The sequence below is a fragment of the Carassius carassius genome, chromosome 12 (assembly GCF_963082965.1).
Source record: "Carassius carassius chromosome 12, fCarCar2.1, whole genome shotgun sequence".
Lineage (NCBI taxonomy): Eukaryota > Metazoa > Chordata > Actinopteri > Cypriniformes > Cyprinidae > Carassius > Carassius carassius.
Window position 1 is genome coordinate 34800103 of NC_081766.1, and position 17500 is coordinate 34817602.

The 17500-nt window shown below is 38.0% G+C and overlaps 3 protein-coding genes across 4 annotated transcripts in view; 2 read left to right on the forward strand and 1 right to left on the reverse strand.

Moving 5' to 3' along the window:
• LOC132155319 (RNA binding protein fox-1 homolog 2-like) overlaps positions 1–1367 on the forward strand; it is a 10392-nt gene extending 9025 nt beyond the window's left edge. Inside the window, exon 7 of one of the 2 annotated variants that reach the window (XM_059564205.1) lies at positions 1–1367. This exon is cut by the window's left edge and continues 713 nt beyond it. The gene's annotated coding sequence lies outside the window, so the exon portion shown is untranslated. The other variant, XM_059564204.1, reaches the window with a different exon arrangement.
• A 5560-nt stretch (positions 1368–6927) lies between these two features.
• On the reverse strand, positions 6928–8294 carry LOC132154335 (retinal cone rhodopsin-sensitive cGMP 3',5'-cyclic phosphodiesterase subunit gamma-like). The gene is made up of 3 exons (XM_059562879.1): positions 8183–8294; positions 7372–7525; positions 6928–7285 (listed from the first exon to the last, which is right to left on the reverse strand). The coding sequence occupies exons 2-3, from the start codon at positions 7520–7522 to the stop codon at positions 7209–7211; spliced, it is 228 nt and encodes a 75-aa protein (XP_059418862.1). The 5' UTR covers positions 7523–7525; positions 8183–8294; the 3' UTR covers positions 6928–7208.
• Positions 8295–12516: 4222 nt separating this feature from the next.
• The window catches only part of LOC132155320 (endoplasmic reticulum resident protein 27), a 7134-nt gene continuing 2150 nt past the window's right edge, over positions 12517–17500 (forward strand). Inside the window, exons 1-4 of the mRNA XM_059564206.1 lie at positions 12517–12720; positions 12826–12914; positions 13141–13278; positions 13398–13514. Coding sequence (XP_059420189.1) covers positions 12663–12720; positions 12826–12914; positions 13141–13278; positions 13398–13514 — 402 coding nt within the window. The 5' untranslated portion in view covers positions 12517–12662. The remainder of the gene's footprint in view (positions 12721–12825; positions 12915–13140; positions 13279–13397; positions 13515–17500) is intronic.

Consider the following 17500-nt stretch of genomic DNA (forward strand, 5'->3'; position numbering starts at 1 on the left):
TGAAAGCTTTGTGTTCTTTAAACTGTACCTCTGTTCAGACCAATTTCAAGAAGCGTACCTTTAAAATTAAATAGTCATTATATGCAAGTAAACTAGAATAGACACAAAATTTTACCAAACATTATTATTATTATTATTATTATTATTATTGTTATTATTATTGATTATTATCGTCATTAGTTTCTCATGGTTGTGTGTGTTGGACATCATCTGAACCCACACTGATACACAAAGGCATAATAGCAAGTATCTAAATTATGCTACAAAATATTTACATCTTTTTTCCTTCAGATTTTGGGATCGAAGAGCCCTTCTTTTGGAATATCGGCAAGCTCTTTTATTAGCGTAGTTTTGTAAAATATGCAAATTTCAGAAAAGTGTATCAAAAGAGGTTTGTTGGTTTTTAAAGCAGCAGCAAACAGTATTTTTGTCTTTCTTGCGGAGTGTGTCCTCTTTCCCTTCAGTATATTGGTATCTTGCTTTTTGAATTTTGGTTCCAAAGAAAAGTCAAGCATGTTCTTGATTTGTGTGTAAACGTATTTGTAATTCTATTCTTTGGTTTATTTTAGTTTTGTTTTGATTTGTATGATATAGGTTTTTGATATTGTTTGAAGTGGTTCGTTAATTATTTGAAAACAGCTGGACATGGATGGCAGCGTCCTGCTCCTGCGATCCAAGACCGCTTTCTGTATCTGTGAAAGAAAACACACCTGCATTTCAAGGGGTTTTTTGTTTAGTTTTTTTTGCAAGACATCATGTTGATTCTAGGTGTAAGTGTATCTGGACCCATGACTGAAACATTTGATCATTATAGAGTTTCAGAATAATGTGAGGATGATTCATCGACACTGATACTGTCCTAAAGAAAAACTGACCACAGTCTGAACACTAAACCAGACAGCTTTATCTTATTAGTTTTTTGTTTAAATGGTACTTGCAGTCTATGCATACACTTTCCACAGTATTATAAGAGATTAAAGTGATCTCGGCTCCTAAATTCTGACCTTCTGGCTTTTAAAGATGCTTTTGGAGAAGATCTTTCTGTCCTTCGTTGGTTTCTCCTGCAGCAGCGGCACTTCTCCGTGCCGTTCTGGACCAATGGGAGCTCTTTACTATGATTAGACCGATTTCTCACATGACGCTCATCTTCTGATGATGGAGTGAGAAGGTTAAATCCCCTCCATTCCTGCAGTAAAGGGTTAAAGATGGCGTCTCTTTTATTCTCCATTCTTGCACCTTATGAATATGATACCTGTTCCACATACTCTCCTTTGGTTTCCAGTGTAACCGTGTTTTTGAGTTGAACTCTTTCTCTACATATTCTGATTCCATTTGTGATGTATTTTGTATCTAAATGTCCATATAAACTGTTTTTTTAAAACAACCACTCGATGGGTCTTTGTTTTCTGTTGACTACTTTAAAACTGTAGATGGACGTAGGGAGAAATTCTCATCATTTTAGGTGAACATTGTGAAAGGTTACTTCTGCCTAATTTGTGGTCTTCATGAAATGCTCGTCTTGATGTAAAGGAATATTATTTGAAAGTGGCATCAGTAGATCTGTAGGTCAAATTTTAAATAATGGAATGTTTCTCCTGATTAAATCTTAGTGTTTCTATATTTATTCAAGGTAAACTAATTACCTTCAATAAATTAGTGCACATCTCAATTTTTGTACATTCTACAATTTTAGAAAACTTTCATATAGGAGTTACAGCAGATAGCGATGACTGATTATTTTAACAACAACCCTTCTAAAAAGTGCCCAGCAGTAAGTGTGATGGTAACTTAGTCAAGGCAAGGCGAGTTTATTTATATAGCACATTTCCTACACAATGGTAATTCAAAGTGCTTTACATAAAAGGAATTGAAATAATCATCATAAAAATAATCACAATAATCAGACCTTTAAAAAAAATTGATTTAAAATAAATTAAAACCGTTAAGAATAGAAAAACATTAAACAAAATACAGTGCAATCAGTTCGGACATTGCACAGTGCTCATTCAATAAATGCAGAGCTAAACAGATGAGATTTGAGTCTAGATTTAAATGTGACTAGTGTTTTAGCACATCTGATCTCTTCTGGAAGCTGATTCCAGCTGCGGTGGCATAGTAACTAAAGGAGGACTCCCCTTGTTTTGTGTGAACCCTTGGTATTTCTAACTGACTCGATCCTAATGATCTGAGTGCTCTGTTAGGTTTATATTCAGTGAGCATAACTTGTCTAATGGTCTTTTTGGGAAGGCCGGTGAGGAGCCCATTACAATAGTCCACCCTGCTGGTGATGAAGGCATGAACAAGTTTCTCCAAGTCTTGGCTGGAAACAAAACATCTAATTCTTGCAATGTTTTTTAAATGATAGTATGCTGATTTAGTTACTGCTTTGACGTGACTATTGAAACTAAGGTCTGTCTCCAGAATCACATCAAGATTCCTGACTTGATTTTTAGTTGTTTGACCCCTAGAGTCAAGGTATGCATTCACCTTGAACACTTCATCTTTGTTTCCAAATGCAATGACTTCAGTTTTTTCCTTGTTTAACTGAAGAAAGTTCTGGCACATCCAACTATTAATTTCATCAATGCATTGGCAGAGGGAGTCAATGGAGTTGTAGTCATGTGGAGATAAGGCTAGGTAAATCTGGGTATCATCAGCATAGCTGTGATAGGCAATTTGGTTCTTTCTCATTATTTGACTTAGTGGGAGCATATACAGGCTAAACAAGAGCGGTGCAAGAATTGACCCTTGTGGGACTCCGCATGTCATGGACGTCCACTTAGACTTATGCTCTCCTATACTCACATAATAACCTCTCCCTTCTAAGTATGACCTGAACCATTTGAGTACCATCCCAGAAAGCCCGACCCAGTTTTCCAGTCCTTCTGTGCTGAGATGCGGTCAGAAACCAGATTGAAAATTGTCCAGGTATCCATGTGAGTTTAAGTAGTAGTTAAGCTGATTAAAAACAACCTTTTTTAACAATCTTGCCTATTAAAGGAAGATTTGATATTGGTCTATAATTGCTCAATATGGTGTTATAAAGATTGCTATTTTTCAGGAGGGGCTTAACAACTGCAATTTTCAGGGAGTTAGAAAAAGTCCCAGAAAGAAGTGAGGCGTTCACAGGCTTCTAAACAGTCTAGCACACTTTTGAAAAAAGATGTGGGAAGTGTGTCAAGATAGCAGGTTGACCATTTAAGGTGCTGAACTATTTCTTCCAAAATCTTGCTATCAATTTCTTCAAAAACAGACATAGTAAATGCTTTTTGATATTGTGGCCTAATCTGTCTGACCTCTGCATTACTTGAGGATGTGCTAATCGCCTTCCTGATATTGATGATCTTCTCAGAAAAGAAAGATGCAAACTCATTGTATTTGCTGTCTGAGAGCATTTCACTGGGAATCTGACTTGGGGGGGTTGTCAGTCTCTCAACCGTGGCAAAAAGAGTTCGAGTGTTATTTAAGTTACTGTTAATAAGGTTTGAGAAGAAATTCTGTCTATCTGTGGCTAGTTTCACATTAAAGCATGAAGGCTGTCTTTGTAGATGCTATAGTGAATTTCAAGTTTTGTCTTCCGCCACATCCGCTCTGCTTTTCTGCATTGTCTTTTCATAGTCTGAACTGCTGTTGATCTTCTCCAAACTGATTTCTGTCTGTTTGTTTTCTTACTGACTATTATTGGAGCAATATCATCAATAACATTCTTAACTTTTGAGTTGAATGAATCAAGGAGAGTATCAACAGAGTCTGCAGAAATGCTTGGTGTTAAAGATATAGCCTCCATAAATAGTACACTTGTGTTCTCGTTAATGCATCTCCTTCTGACAGAGACGGATCTAGATTCAGTGGTAGCACAGATCAAAATATCAAAGAAAATACAGAAGTGATCAGATAGTGCTATGTCCTTAATAACAATGGATGAAATGTTTAGACCCCTACTGATGATTAAGTCTAGAGTGTGTCCACCTTTGTGTGTGGGTCCATGCACATGCTGAGTCAAGTCAAAAGTGTTTAAAATGGTTATAATATTATTTCTAATATTGACTTCTGCATTATCTATTTGAATATAGTTTTTGTCTCAACAGCAATCTTAGTTTGATGCATAACAGGCTGCAGATTAGATGGGTCAACCCTTGAGAAGGCCTTAGACTTTCTATCACATGATAAAACAGAAATAAGGATAAAGCTAAAGCTTAGTAGTTTTATATTAAAAAAAATAGGTAACACTTTAGAATAATGGTCCGTTGTTAACAAGTAATTATGCAGGTAGTAATAGATAGTAATAAATTAACACTTAATATTAACTAATAGAGAAGCAAGACTAACAAAGCAGTAAGTAGTAGTGAAGTACAAAGGTAGTTCTTTATTAGATATTTGATAATTACTAAAAATAAATATCCTGACTGAGAAATGTTTCCTAACTATAATCAGTTAATAAAGAATAACCAATTACTAATTCCAACGGTAACCTCTTTAAAGTGAACAATTGTATTATTGGTGGAAACTAATTTATGAATATGATATCCACCAAATAAGTCGGCTACAAGTTGAAATTGTGACTACTAGTCTTACCAAAGGATGGATGTTCTCGGTTTATTTCAAACAAAACCGTAGGATAATAAATAATGATGTTCTCTTGAAAAAAACAATTTGCATTCTTAATGAAGGCATCGACTGCATTTATACTGTGTTAAGCACCAAACTGCATATTCCAGATTACGGTGTCTGGTAAAATATCACTAGTGCCTCACACAAATCTATGTGTAAGATATAAAATATGTAAAATAACATATTAAATTACTTAGTAATTACTGAGTGGTTAAGGTGTTTTTCACTTTAAAATAATGGTCCAGATCACTAGTAGTTCCTGCAGACTGACAAGGTAACGCTTGAGTAATTAGTGAGGGGCTAATCTATTTTTCACTTTAAAGCTAAAATGCTACTAAAGAACTACTAGTGATCTGGACCATTATTTTAAAGTGAAAAATACCTTAACCACTTAGTAATTACTAAGTAATTTAATAAGTTATTTAACATATTTTATATCTGACATATACTGTACAGTCCTACATTTGTGTGAAGCACTAGCATGGCTGGACTGGCCATTGGGCATACAGGGCATTTGCCCGGTGGGCCGACTTGCTTTTTGGGCCGATTTCTCATACTCATACTTATTATTATTTTTATTTATTTTTTTTTTTTAAACGGCCCATAAAATTTGTACATCGGCGGCCCATTCGTTTTGTTTTGTTTTGCTTAATTGGCGGCGCTGGGTTTGTGCCGGTGTAATGCATTGGTCAAAGTCAGTGTTAGTTTTTTTTTCTGACAGACCAGCCCATGAAACACGTAGATCAGCGGCCCATTGGCTCTTTTCTTGATTGACACTGGGCTGGCCCAATCACAACTTTAAACGAGTGAGCGAGCGGCAGCAGTGTCAGTGTGTATCTGTAAAAAAAGATGGAGAAGAAACGCAATTATGTGCAGATAAATAGCGTGAAAAAATAGAACCAGGCCCTTAAAGCAGACACTGTAAACTGTGCCAAAATATATGTTTTCTGACCTTCATCAGCACCTGTGGCAGATGATGATAGTGAGGACTGGTATTGCTATGCCTGAGCCGTTTATAGCTTGTTTTAGGATTCACCGCTGTGGAGTATAGTTCAACTGTATTAATAAATATAACATTTGGACTTATTTCATCTGTTGACTCTCACTCGTTCCTATACTCACTCATTACATGGCATTAGTGGTTTTAATGAATAGGAGTTGGTATGCATATAATTAAGGGCGTGCAAAGATGGGTGGTGTTTATGATCATATAGTGGGCCGGTCTGGGCAAAAATGCCCGGGCCAGCCCTGAGCACTAGTGATATTTTATAGGTCTTTTGGAGTGGGATACATATTGAACTGACATGAAGCAGAGATCATACTTGTGAACTAATTCAATCATGAGCTTGTCAGCGTCACTTCTTAATTATTCATATTTTTAAGTGAATTTTCTTTTATTATTTTATGTTTAAGTTTGAAATAAACAGAGAACATCCATCCTTTGGTAAGAGTAGTAGTCACAATTTTAAAATGAAGCCGAATTATTTGGGGGGACATCAAATTCATAAATTAGTTTCCATGAAGAACCCAGTTGTTCACTTTTAAGACATTACTGTTGTGATTAGTAATTAATTGGTTATTCTTTATTAACTGGTTATAGTTCACAAATAGTTCTTAATGAGGATATTTTTTTTTGTAATTATCAAATATCTAATAAGGAACTAACTTTGTCCTAAATTTGCTACTACTTACTGCTTAGTTAATCTTGCTTCTCTATTAGTTAATTATATTAAATTAAGTGTTAATGTAGTACTACCTATTTATTCCTGCATAGTTACATTTACATTTACATTTAGCTGATGCTTTTATCCAAAGCGACTTACAATTGCTATATATGTCAGAGGTTGCACGCCTCTGGAGCAACTAGGGGTTAAGTGTCTTGCTCAGGGACACATGGGTGTCTCACAGTGGATTCGAACCCGGGTCTCTCACACCACAGGCATGCATCTTATCCACTGCGCTAACACCACCCCAGTTACTAGTTACTTGTTAACAACGGACCATTATTCTAAAGTGTTACCAAAAAATATCAAAACACAATCTGAAAAACATCAAGATAGACTAGTGTATAATATCTCCAATACCAATGGATATCTATGAAATCCCTTTTCTTGGTTAGTGATTCATGTTTGGACATTCCTAAGAGTGTATGAAGCGAAAACCTTGGATGAAATCGTCTAATAATGGTCCCGGTTTAAAGGTTTTAACAGAAAATTATCATCACTCAGATTTATGGGAAAATGTTTATGTTTGTGTTCTACTGCCAACTCAACGGTTGACACAAACACAGTCATATTTACAGTTCAGAAAAGTGAGTTGATTTGAACATATTTCTTTATTTTTCTACAACATTAGGAAAGAGAATAATATTTTCTGGCTGTGAGATGGATTCCTGCTGCTAAGAGCTCCAGTGAAGACCTCTGACCTCGTGATGAAAGAGTTACGCTGTCCTTTTTTCCCCAGTCTATTAATCACATCCCATCTTCTTTGTGTGTTGGCCTGAGAGCATCTGCTGCCGGTTCAGTCTTGGCATAAATAGACGATTCTATAGACTAGTGGTACTCAATGATGGATGACCTCAGGAAGAGAGCAGGAGGCTACACGATCCCATATTTAGCCAGATCACTAAGCTCCATGTCGCCGTAAGCTTCCCAGGGGCAGATCACTGTGATGTCTGCGCAACAACCAGAGAAAGACAGCTGTCAGGATCGTCGCTGCATAGCTATACTATAGCTGAAACTCTTGTTGCCGGTCTCTTACCTGTGCCCAGACCCTCCATTCCAGGGATGTCATCTCCGAAGCCTTTCTGTCCGGGTTTGGGAGCCTTGCTCTTGAAGGTGCGAGCGGCCCTCTGCTTGAACCTTGGTGGACCTCTCTTCTCAGCGGGTGTTGGGACATCCATGTCTGCCATTTACTAAAACATAAATGTTTTCTTTAAAAAGTGAGTATATTGTCTCCGTGCTGCACTTCTCTCCATTAGAGCTTTAATCATGCCCTCATCTGATCACGTTCTCGCTCTTTACTCATGTCCTCGACACGTTTGCTGCTAATCTTCTCATTTTGGGATTTTGTTAATCCTAATCTGCCGGTTACACACTGAGTTTATACCAGCAGCTGTTTGCCTTGTGATATACACAGACAGTGTGAATAATAAGCTCTTTACATAGTCTCAGCGAGGAAATGCCCAGCGCTCTAAAACACATTAAGCCTAGTCTGAATCTGAAATCTGGCAGAAATGTGTCAGAGCTTCTGTTTTTGTCTAAATTGGTTTTCACTGTAGAATATCTACTGTACAGTTCAGCTTCAAACAAAGAAAGGCAGTCTGATTCTGTTTGAGGAGTAATTGCTGCACCACACCTGTAGAGAGTGTCTTTATTTAATGTTTAACTGAATATCTGTAGGCACGTCATTGTTTATTTTCTATCTGCTCTTTATCAGTCCAGTCTGTCCGTGTTGTTTTTTGTGGTTTTCTCCTCTTCTCTTGTCTGTCTGTGTGTGTAGTGTGTTTTCTCAGTATGTGGTGCTGTAGGTGTGTTTGTGGTTTCTGTCTCAGGTGAGGAGAATCTCTTACCGTCTGCTGTAGTTTCTGGTTCTTCTTCTGTGTTTCTCAGGTCCAGCTCGTGTCCAGTGTGTCTGCTGGACTCTTTTATAGCGCTCATCTAATCTCCTGCTCCTCCCACAGAAACAGATCGAGGGATCTGGAGCCTGACACCTGGAGTATTTTAAGCTCTGTGTGTTGGTGAGGACACGTGTGTGGAAACAGTCATAGTTTAACACATGTATGTCATTACAGTGAGCTGTGCTGAAATATGATGAATGTGTGTTCAAATACCTCGGACAGGCTGCATTCGCATAGTCATTTAGTTGATTAATATGCAATTTCATATTCTCAGCACATGCTGCATCATGCAGTTTTATGTTTTATATTAAATGCTTTACCAAAAACTATAAGACAAATCAAATGAACAGTAACATTTTTAATAAGATTGTCATAACAAATGCCTTCTGTCAACTAACCCAAGCTCAGACGTGGTGTGAGGTCGTGATGATTTTATGAGTCATTCCTGGTCTCAGATCAGTGTTTTCAGTCTTTTCTCTGACCTGTGTCTGCTGGGGTGAAGATGATGCACCGTGCGCATCTGTTTTTAGCTTTGAGCAACTTAAAAAACCCAGTAGCTGACACTGAGAGAAAAACACACCTGATGCCACACATATACGGTTATAGATGAACTAATTCAAGAATAAGCAGCTCTAATCCACAATCCCCATTGGCTGTCCTGACCGTTGTTAAGGTGGCTGTATAATTAGCATTCTTCCCATCAACAAATACTGGAGTGTTCTCACATGTTTGTTCATTTGTTGCTGTCTTGTTTTCGCAGTGACACGTGTTCAGTCGGTCTCTGATGACGACATGCTTGTTATCTTTCAGTGAGATTCATGTGCAGATCAGGGCTATATTAGCTAAAGCTAATGAGAGATTGTCTTATGCTGCTTCCACATGCAATCAGAAATGAACATCCCACTTCTGAAGTCGTGATTATGAGTTTGAGAATCAGAGGACGTCAGGTTCATTCTGCTCTCTTTCTCTGGGAGAAAGAATCTTATTAAAGCCTAAATCTATTGAACACATATCTTCCAGATTTTGTTTAACGTAGTGTCCCATTCACTGACCGACTGTATTAGCTATCTAGAATCTGAAGTTTCAGTCAAATAAATGCTATTTTTGCTATGTACAATAAATGCAAGCATGCATAGTTCATATAAATAAATGACTGTAACAGCTGCAAAGTTGTAAGAAAAAACAAATATCTTAACAGTCATGAGCGATATCTCTCGTCTGCCATGTTTAAAGGCTTTTGTCTGTCCAACTTTGAAACTTGGCTATTAAAATGTTCTCAGTTTCTCAATAGTAAATATGACCTGAGAGGCCATTAATGTTCAATTCCTGACTATGCAACTTGTACTTCTGATCGTTCTGATAGCATGTGAAGACAGCATTGGACGTTGTGCCAATAAATGGACATCGCTGTCCTTACCATAAACCCACAATGTTCAGCAGAAAGATTTGTGTTTTTTCCTGTTGACTTCACATCTCTCCAGAAAGTGTAGATGCTGCTGTAGCCTTGGATCTTTCCTTGGGGTTAAATGTTGCATAACTCTATGAAAACAGTTCTTTGAGCAGAACATTAGCTCTATTTTAAATCCTGAGTATTTGGATCCTGCAGTGAGAAGAGACTCTTAATCTGTCCTGACATGAACCTGAATGAATGTTAGACGACAGGAGTGATGTCTGTAGAAGCATCTAAACATGTTTGTGTTCTTATGCTGATTTCACAGCTGAAATACTGAGCATTCATCGTCTGTTTCATGAGTTTATATCTGTTCTGGGTCAGCATAATAGCTCATTTGAGCACATCTGCACAATTAATTGATGCACAACATTTAAAGTCCATGTTGATCTCACCGTGAGACACATCATAACCTCATAATCACTGATCTCCCTACTACACAATACTCTACTAAATGCTGTAGTAAATACTGTCTTTATTTAAATGTCATTTAGAAACACGGTCAGTGCTGTTTTCATGATGCTGTATTTGGAGAGAGTCAGTGTCCTCGTCTCACACCGTCATAAGCATCTCTCCGTGTCCTCAGAGCACCAAACACACCCCGAACCCTGGACATGTGTCTCTGGTGTGTTTTATGATGATCCAAAAAAAGAAGCTCTTGATAATGTGAATTAAAATATTTCTTAATATGACAAATGAAGCAGAGATCTTCTGATGTGCAGCTTTCTGGAGTCTCATTGTAAATCTCCTCCTAAGGTATTTTCAGTGTTGGGGAGTAACTAGTTACATGTAACGGCGTTACGTAATTTAATTACAAAATAAATGTAACAGTAATCAGTTACAGTTACTAAGAAAAAATGAGTAATTAAATTACAGTTACTTATGAAAATTGTAACGATTACAAAGAGGATTACATTTGAATATTTACACACATCCAAATACAGTTTATTTCTTTCCCAAATTGCACTAAGACATATGGCCCATAATAATCTCCATAATCTCCGAGAAGCGGAAAACACATTCGTAGAATCCAGTCATAAAAATGGAATTCAGCCTATAATGACGCAATATGCCACATTTTGGACGAATAGATCAAAATTAGGTCAGTACACTTGAATCAAAACCCGATATGGACTGATGTCTGTGAATATTAAGCCGCAAAAAGACTGAATATGAATCCTGCACGTTCTGCGTGTCTGTGGAAATCTGGCGCTGACTGGACATTGGGAGAACCGGGACTATTCCCGGTGGCCTGGCAGACGATTTGGCCTTCTACTTTAATATTGTTATTGTATAATTGCAGGCCGAATATACTAAAGCGATTATTTCCGATAATCCGCCATTCGATAATTAAATCTCTAATAAATCATGAATCGGTTAGTCGTGACTGGCAATGGTTGGGCTCGCGCGCTCTCCGCGCCTCCGCCGAACGGTTTGGATCAGACTCCGAGTAATCAATGCGAGAGAGAGAGACCGGAGTGGACTGTGTAAGCGCACAGCTGGAGCAGAGAAGCGACACTTCTGTTCAGGGTTTCAGGTGCAGGTCAGTTTCATCTGTAAATATGCTAATGTAGTTTTGTCTTTGTTTACTTAGTCAAGCAGCAGCAGCACACTGCTCACACTCACTCAAAATACTGTATAAACGACGTCATTAATATCTATTGTAATGTTACAGTAATAAGTTAGCAGACAAATCATCATATTTGATCATAGGTTTAGGGGGAGCTAGTGCATACAAAAACACAACCTTTAGGAAAATTAATATAGCCTATGGTATGGCACTAACCGTGGTTTAACTATGGAATTTGTAGTAAAAATAAATACAAGTGGTAATTCATTTGCCAAAAAAACAAAATTGCACTTACAAAACATGGTAAAAGTCAAATAAAAATCTTCAGTATTAAAGTCATGAGAGAGATGGGTGGATAATGGAAGTGAAGGTGCAGTTCAGGAGAGAACTCTTAATTACGTTGCATGTCCCCAACCTAAGGATTCAAATCTTTTTCATGTCAGGTCCATACACAAAATAGGGTTGTCCATATAACAGAATGGGTTGTGGGTGTATGAGTGTGAGATTTCCCAGCCTATTTTTTCCCCCAGTCCGCCCCTCATGGAAATTAATCTCTAGAACAGTCACTTCATGAGCATTTTTTACTTATTTTGAGAAACTATCATCATATCATATACAAAGAGACAGCAGTGTTTCAAAAATACACCAATGTTTCAGGAGTTTAGTACACAAAATAGGACACATGCTTATTAGATAACCGTATTTGAGTTGATGTATATGCTTTTATTTTTTTATTAACTATTTTTCCCCAAACCATTGTTAGATGCAGTTAGATGCCTGTAGTTATGCAAAGATTTGGTTTCAAAAACAGTATCTATAAACTATTTCTTTTGATTTTAAATCTGCTTTGAACTTCAGATCAATCTCTAAGTAAAAGGCAGTAATAAAGTCTGATTGTGTGGTGAATGTGTTCAAATGTGATCATCTTAATTTAAGTGATGAAGGATGGTGAAAGTCTGACAGTATTGAGCTCTACTTTAAGGTTAAACCTGCATGGTGTAAAATGGTTGAAGATGATTAACAGTTGCAAATTAACATTCATTAGAAATTTATAAAAGTAATCAAAATGTACTCAAAAGTAATTAGTTACATTACTTTATTAAAGTAATTAAAAAAGTTACACTACTATTACATTTTAAATAGGGTAACTTGTAATCTGTAACCTATTACATTTCCAAAGTAACCTTCCCAACACTGGGTATTTTACAGTCGTGTGTTTCTGCAGTGAGGTTCATTTTCACACGTGTGTGTTGAGTGACACGTAATCTCTCAGTGTTTGTCCGGAGCGTGAGCCGCACACCTGTCCGGTTCACACACGTCCACCAATCAGCGGAGGACCCTCCACGTACAAGAACACAGCCCCGGGCTTCTGCTTCTCTTCTCACCGTCTGTCCAGGTTCAGTAGAGTCAGCATGATCTTTCTCACTCTGTTTTCTTTAATGACTGTGTGTGTGACCGCAGGAGATGAAGGTAAGGTGTCATACGACTTTAAACATCGTTAAATTATTTTTGAAGAATTGCCATGGTTTACATAAACCTCAGATGAACTTAATAAACCTTGATGTTGATCTTCAGAGAGTGGCTCCGTCCTCAGACTGAAGGATGTTCCTGCGGCCGAAGCCTTCATCGACTCGGTAGAAGTGGCTGCAATCGGCTTCTTTGAGGTGAGTGTGTGTGTGTGTGTGTGTGTGAGTCTGCTGGGGCCGTGTCCTCTGGCCCAACTCTAGATGTGGAGGAGGAACAGGGCAGGAAGTGAGGGGCGTCTCTGGGTTTGTGGGATTGGCACCTTCAGCGCTCCATAAACAGATGTGTGCGCAGCTCTCTGAATGATCCCGCAGTGGACTGACACTCGTGTTGGAACAGGGTTCATGTCTGTTGTCTTTCCCTCAGACTGAAGCTGCTCGCGGATTTAAAGAGTTTCTGGCTGCTGCTAAACAGATGGAGACACTTCCTGTTGCTCTGTGCACTGAAAAGGAAGTTTGGGTCAAATATGGCATAGCATCTGACACCATCTCCATCTTCAGGAAGGTAAAACACCTGCAACCTCATGACACACCTGAGATATGAGTCTGAGAGACATCAGGTGAACACAGAACACCATCGTAATGTGATGAGTGTGTGTGTGTGTGTGTGTGTGTGTGTTACAGGCTGATCTTCATCAGGAACACCTGAAGCTCTCGGAGGCAAAGAAACTTGATGCTGATGGACTCGCACGCTTCATGACCATGAATAACATTCATTACGTCACAGAATATAATCAAGCGGTACTGAACATACAAGCACACTCGCCTCTTCTAGCAGCTTGCAATCTGATTATAATTCGTTCTATTATAGAATTATAATAAAATAATTGTGCTATAACTAGTACATTTAAGTTAAGGGCTTGGCAATATACTGTAGGGCACTATATATCATGATAGAGTAAAAAAAAAAAAAGCTTTAAAATACATAAATTATCAAATACAGTGGAATTATTCAGGGCATATTTTCAACAGTATTTTTTTGATAAATGAATAGAATAGAATAGAATAGAATAGAATAGAATAGAATAGAATGAGCTTTTATTGTCAGGCATGTTTACACACACGAGGAATTTGTTTCGGTGACAGAAGTTTCCAGTGTAACAGAATGACAAAAAATCATAATATCTGCAAGGCCTTTTTATACAGATTGTATATTTATTATTGATAGTCTTTTTTTCTCCATTCATTAAATTTTTATCATTTCACATTTATATTCAAGTGTATAAATTAATAACAACATTCTGCTGTTGGACTTTCTGTGTAAATATTACTCTTCTGATCCGCCTGCAAATGATTCGAATGACACATTTTTTAGCATATAATAGCCAATAATTACATAAATAATGGTAATAACAATAATAATAATCAGGAATGCCATAATGGGGTTAGGACAGTTCCAAGGGCCTGACGAGGGAGAGAGGGCCCGAGTTATACACCATTCAGGAGGCCCTGATAATAATAATAAATTCATAAAAACAGATGTAAGGAGAAGTGTTGATTTCATGCGGTCAGCCAGATCCAGATCATGTGATCAGTGTCTGCCTCATTAACCTAGACATCTACTGTTCTGCACAGGAACACCAAACACGTTTACCTTCCACAGAATCATTTCATGTGTGTGTGTGTGTGTGTCTCTCTCTCTCTCTCTCTCTCTCTCTCTCTCTGTGTGTGTGTGTGTGTGTGTGTGTGTGTGTCTCTCTCTCTCTCTCTCTCTCTCTCTCTCTCTGTGTGTGTGTGTGTGTGTGTGTGTGTGTGTGTGTCTCTCTCTCTCTCTCTCTCTCTCTCTCTCTCTCTCTCTCTCTCTCTCTCTCTCTCTCTCTCTCTCTCTGTGTGTGTGTGTGTGTGTGTGTGTGTGTGTCTCTCTCTCTCTCTCTCTCTCTCTCTCTCTGTGTGTGTGTGTGTGTGTGTGTGTGTCTCTCTCTCTCTCTCTCTCTCTCTCTCTCTCTCTCTCTCTCTCTCTCTCTGTGTGTGTGTGTGTGTGTGTGTCTCTCTCTCTCTCAATTCAATTCAATTCAATTCAAATGAGCTTTATTGGCATGACTGTGAAACAGCACAATGTTGCCAAAGCAATAAACAGTAAACAAGTTATACAGATATATAGATATGTAGATAAAAAAAAAATAATAATAATAATAAAATAAATAAATAAATAATAATAGTAAAAAAAAAAAAAAAAAAAAAAAAAACCTATTCATGTCCATATTGTACATATATAATCACATAACACACAAAATAAATAAATAAATAAATAAACAAAAAGTGAATACAGGGTAAATATTTACAGAGAGCATTGCTTAAGTACAGGAGTTTAGTTTTTGTCCCTCATGATGTGACAGGAGGACACATACTGCGCTGCGAGCTGGACACACTTCTCTTTCTCTCCCAAAATATAACTGAGTTTGTCAATGTCGCTTGCTTGCCTGAATTCTGGCAGAATTTGAGCTATTTGGGTAAAGTAGTTGTCTCTAATGTGTTCATATTTGCTGCAGTGTGTGAGGAAGTGCAGCTCGTCCTCTACGAGTCTCTCTGTGCAGTGAGGACACAGTCGGAGCTCTCTCTCTCTCCAGCTGTGTTTGTGTCGGCCCGTCTCCACACACACACACACACACACACACACTCTCTCTCTCTCCAGCTGTGTTTGTGTCGGCCCGTCTCCACACACAGACGGTGATCACTCAGACGATACTTCGTCAGGAGCTTTCTCTTACTATAGTCTTTAATTTTGATCAAGTAAGGTGCCAATTGATAGCCAGTCTTTAATCTATAGAAGTATTTTAATTTGTTAATTTGTTCTACTTTGACCTGCCAATCATAGATGTATTCTTCCTGGGTTAGTTGTACAATTTCTTTAACTTTTGCGTGTCTTAATTGAATGGTTGAGCTGAGTTGGTGTTTTTCCACTAAATAGTGCGTGGGGTCACTCTCTGGGTGTCCTGTCCTGTACATAAGAGCGCAGTGATGGTAATCATCTGTCCGTGTGTCTGATAGATGGAACCAGAACTTGGCTGTTCTCTTCTGGATCTCTGCTAGAAGAGGGAATCTGCCCAGTTCTGCCCTGCAGCCGAGACTAGGGGCGTTTCTGTGAAGTCCCAGGATGTTCTTGCAGAACTCCAGGTGGAACATTTCAGTGGGTCTTTTATCCCACGATGTGTAGTTTAATTTAAATTTGGGGCCCCAGATCTCACAACCGTATAGAAGAATGGGTTTGATGATGCTGTCGAAGATTTTTAGCCATAATTTAATAGGTGGGTTGAATTTGAACAAAGATTTTCTAATAGTGTAATAAGCCCTGCGTGCCTTATCAGTCAGATGTTTTATTGCCAGGTCAAACTGACCAGAAGCTGAGATAGTGAGACCCAAATAATTATAACACGTCACATGATTAAGAAGTGTTCCCCCGATTGTGAAACTATATTTTTTGTCAGTAAGCCGAGGTTTTTTCTGAAAGATGATAATTTTGGATTTCTCCATGTTTATTGGTAAGGCCCAGTCTCTACTGTAATCTTCTAAAAGCGAGAGGCTTTGGTGTAGCCCCTCTTCATGAGGTGACAAGAGCAGAAGATCGTCAGCGTACAGGAGACATTTGATTTCTCTGCCCTCGAGGGTCAGACCAGGGCAAGGGGACTTCTCAAGTGCTGATGCCAGTTCATTAATATAGATATTAAACAGAGTCGGGCTGAGGCTACAGCCTTGATGCACTCCTTTATTCTGACTGAAATAATCAGTACGTCTGTCGTTGATCTTGACACAGCATTTGTTCCCGTTGTATATGTCCTTTATGATGTCATATGTCTTTCCTCCTATTCCGCTCTGAATCAGTTTTAGAAAAAGTCCATTGTGCCATACCGAATCAAAGGCTTTTTTAAAATCAATGAAGCAGCCAAATATTTTTCCTTGTTTTGTTTGATGAACATATTTTTCTATGAGTGTGTGGAGTGTGTAAATGTGATTTGAAGTTCTCTGTTTTGGCATAAATCCAATTTGACAATTGTTTAAAATCTTGTGTTCTTGGATGAACTGAATTAATCTCTCATTGATGATGGAGCAGAATAGTTTTCCGAGGTTACTGCTCACTGTGATGCCTCTATAATTATTTGGGTCATACTTTTCACCTTGTTTAAAAATCGGGGTTATCACGTTCTCTTTCCAGATCTCAGGAAAGTGTCCAGATTTTAATAAGAGATTGAATAATGTTAGGATAGCAAGTCTCAGTTTGGGGCTGCTGTGTTTCAGCATTTCATTAGAAATTCCATCTAAGCCACTTGATTTCTTATTTTTGAGGGATTTCATCTTCTCTGTCAGTTCAGTTAATTCTATGGGCTTGTCTAAATGATTGAGCTGCTCTTTTCTCGTGTATTCCAGGTTATTTAGTTGGGAGGTCAGTTGTTTTTGGGCGAGGGTTGGTTCGTTTAGAGAATAGAGTTTTCTGAAATGTTCAGTCCAGATGTTTGGGTCATAGATGGGAAGGTGTTTGGCCTCTTTGGATTTATCTAAATTATTCCATAAATCCCAAAAAGAATTTTGATCGATTGCTTCTTCAATTTTGTTTATTTTAATTTTTATGTGGTCAGTTTTCTTCTGTATTAATAGTGACTTGTATAGTTTGAGCATTTCTTGATATGTGGCTCGTATTTGTTGGTTTGCAGGGTCTCTGTGTTTTTTATTTGATAATGATCTTAATTCTTTTCTTAGTTTTTGACAATCTTTATCAAACCAAGCATCTTTAG

Bases quoted from the DNA above. Each gene is read 5' to 3' on its own strand.
- LOC132154335 (XM_059562879.1), bottom strand. From the start codon at position 7,522: ATGGCAGACATGGATGTCCCAACACCCGCTGAGAAGAGAGGTCCACCA. The intron at 7,286-7,371 runs GTAAGAGACCGG...GTTGTTGCGCAG, and splicing joins AATGGAGGGTCTGGGCACAG to ACATCACAGTGATCTGCCCC.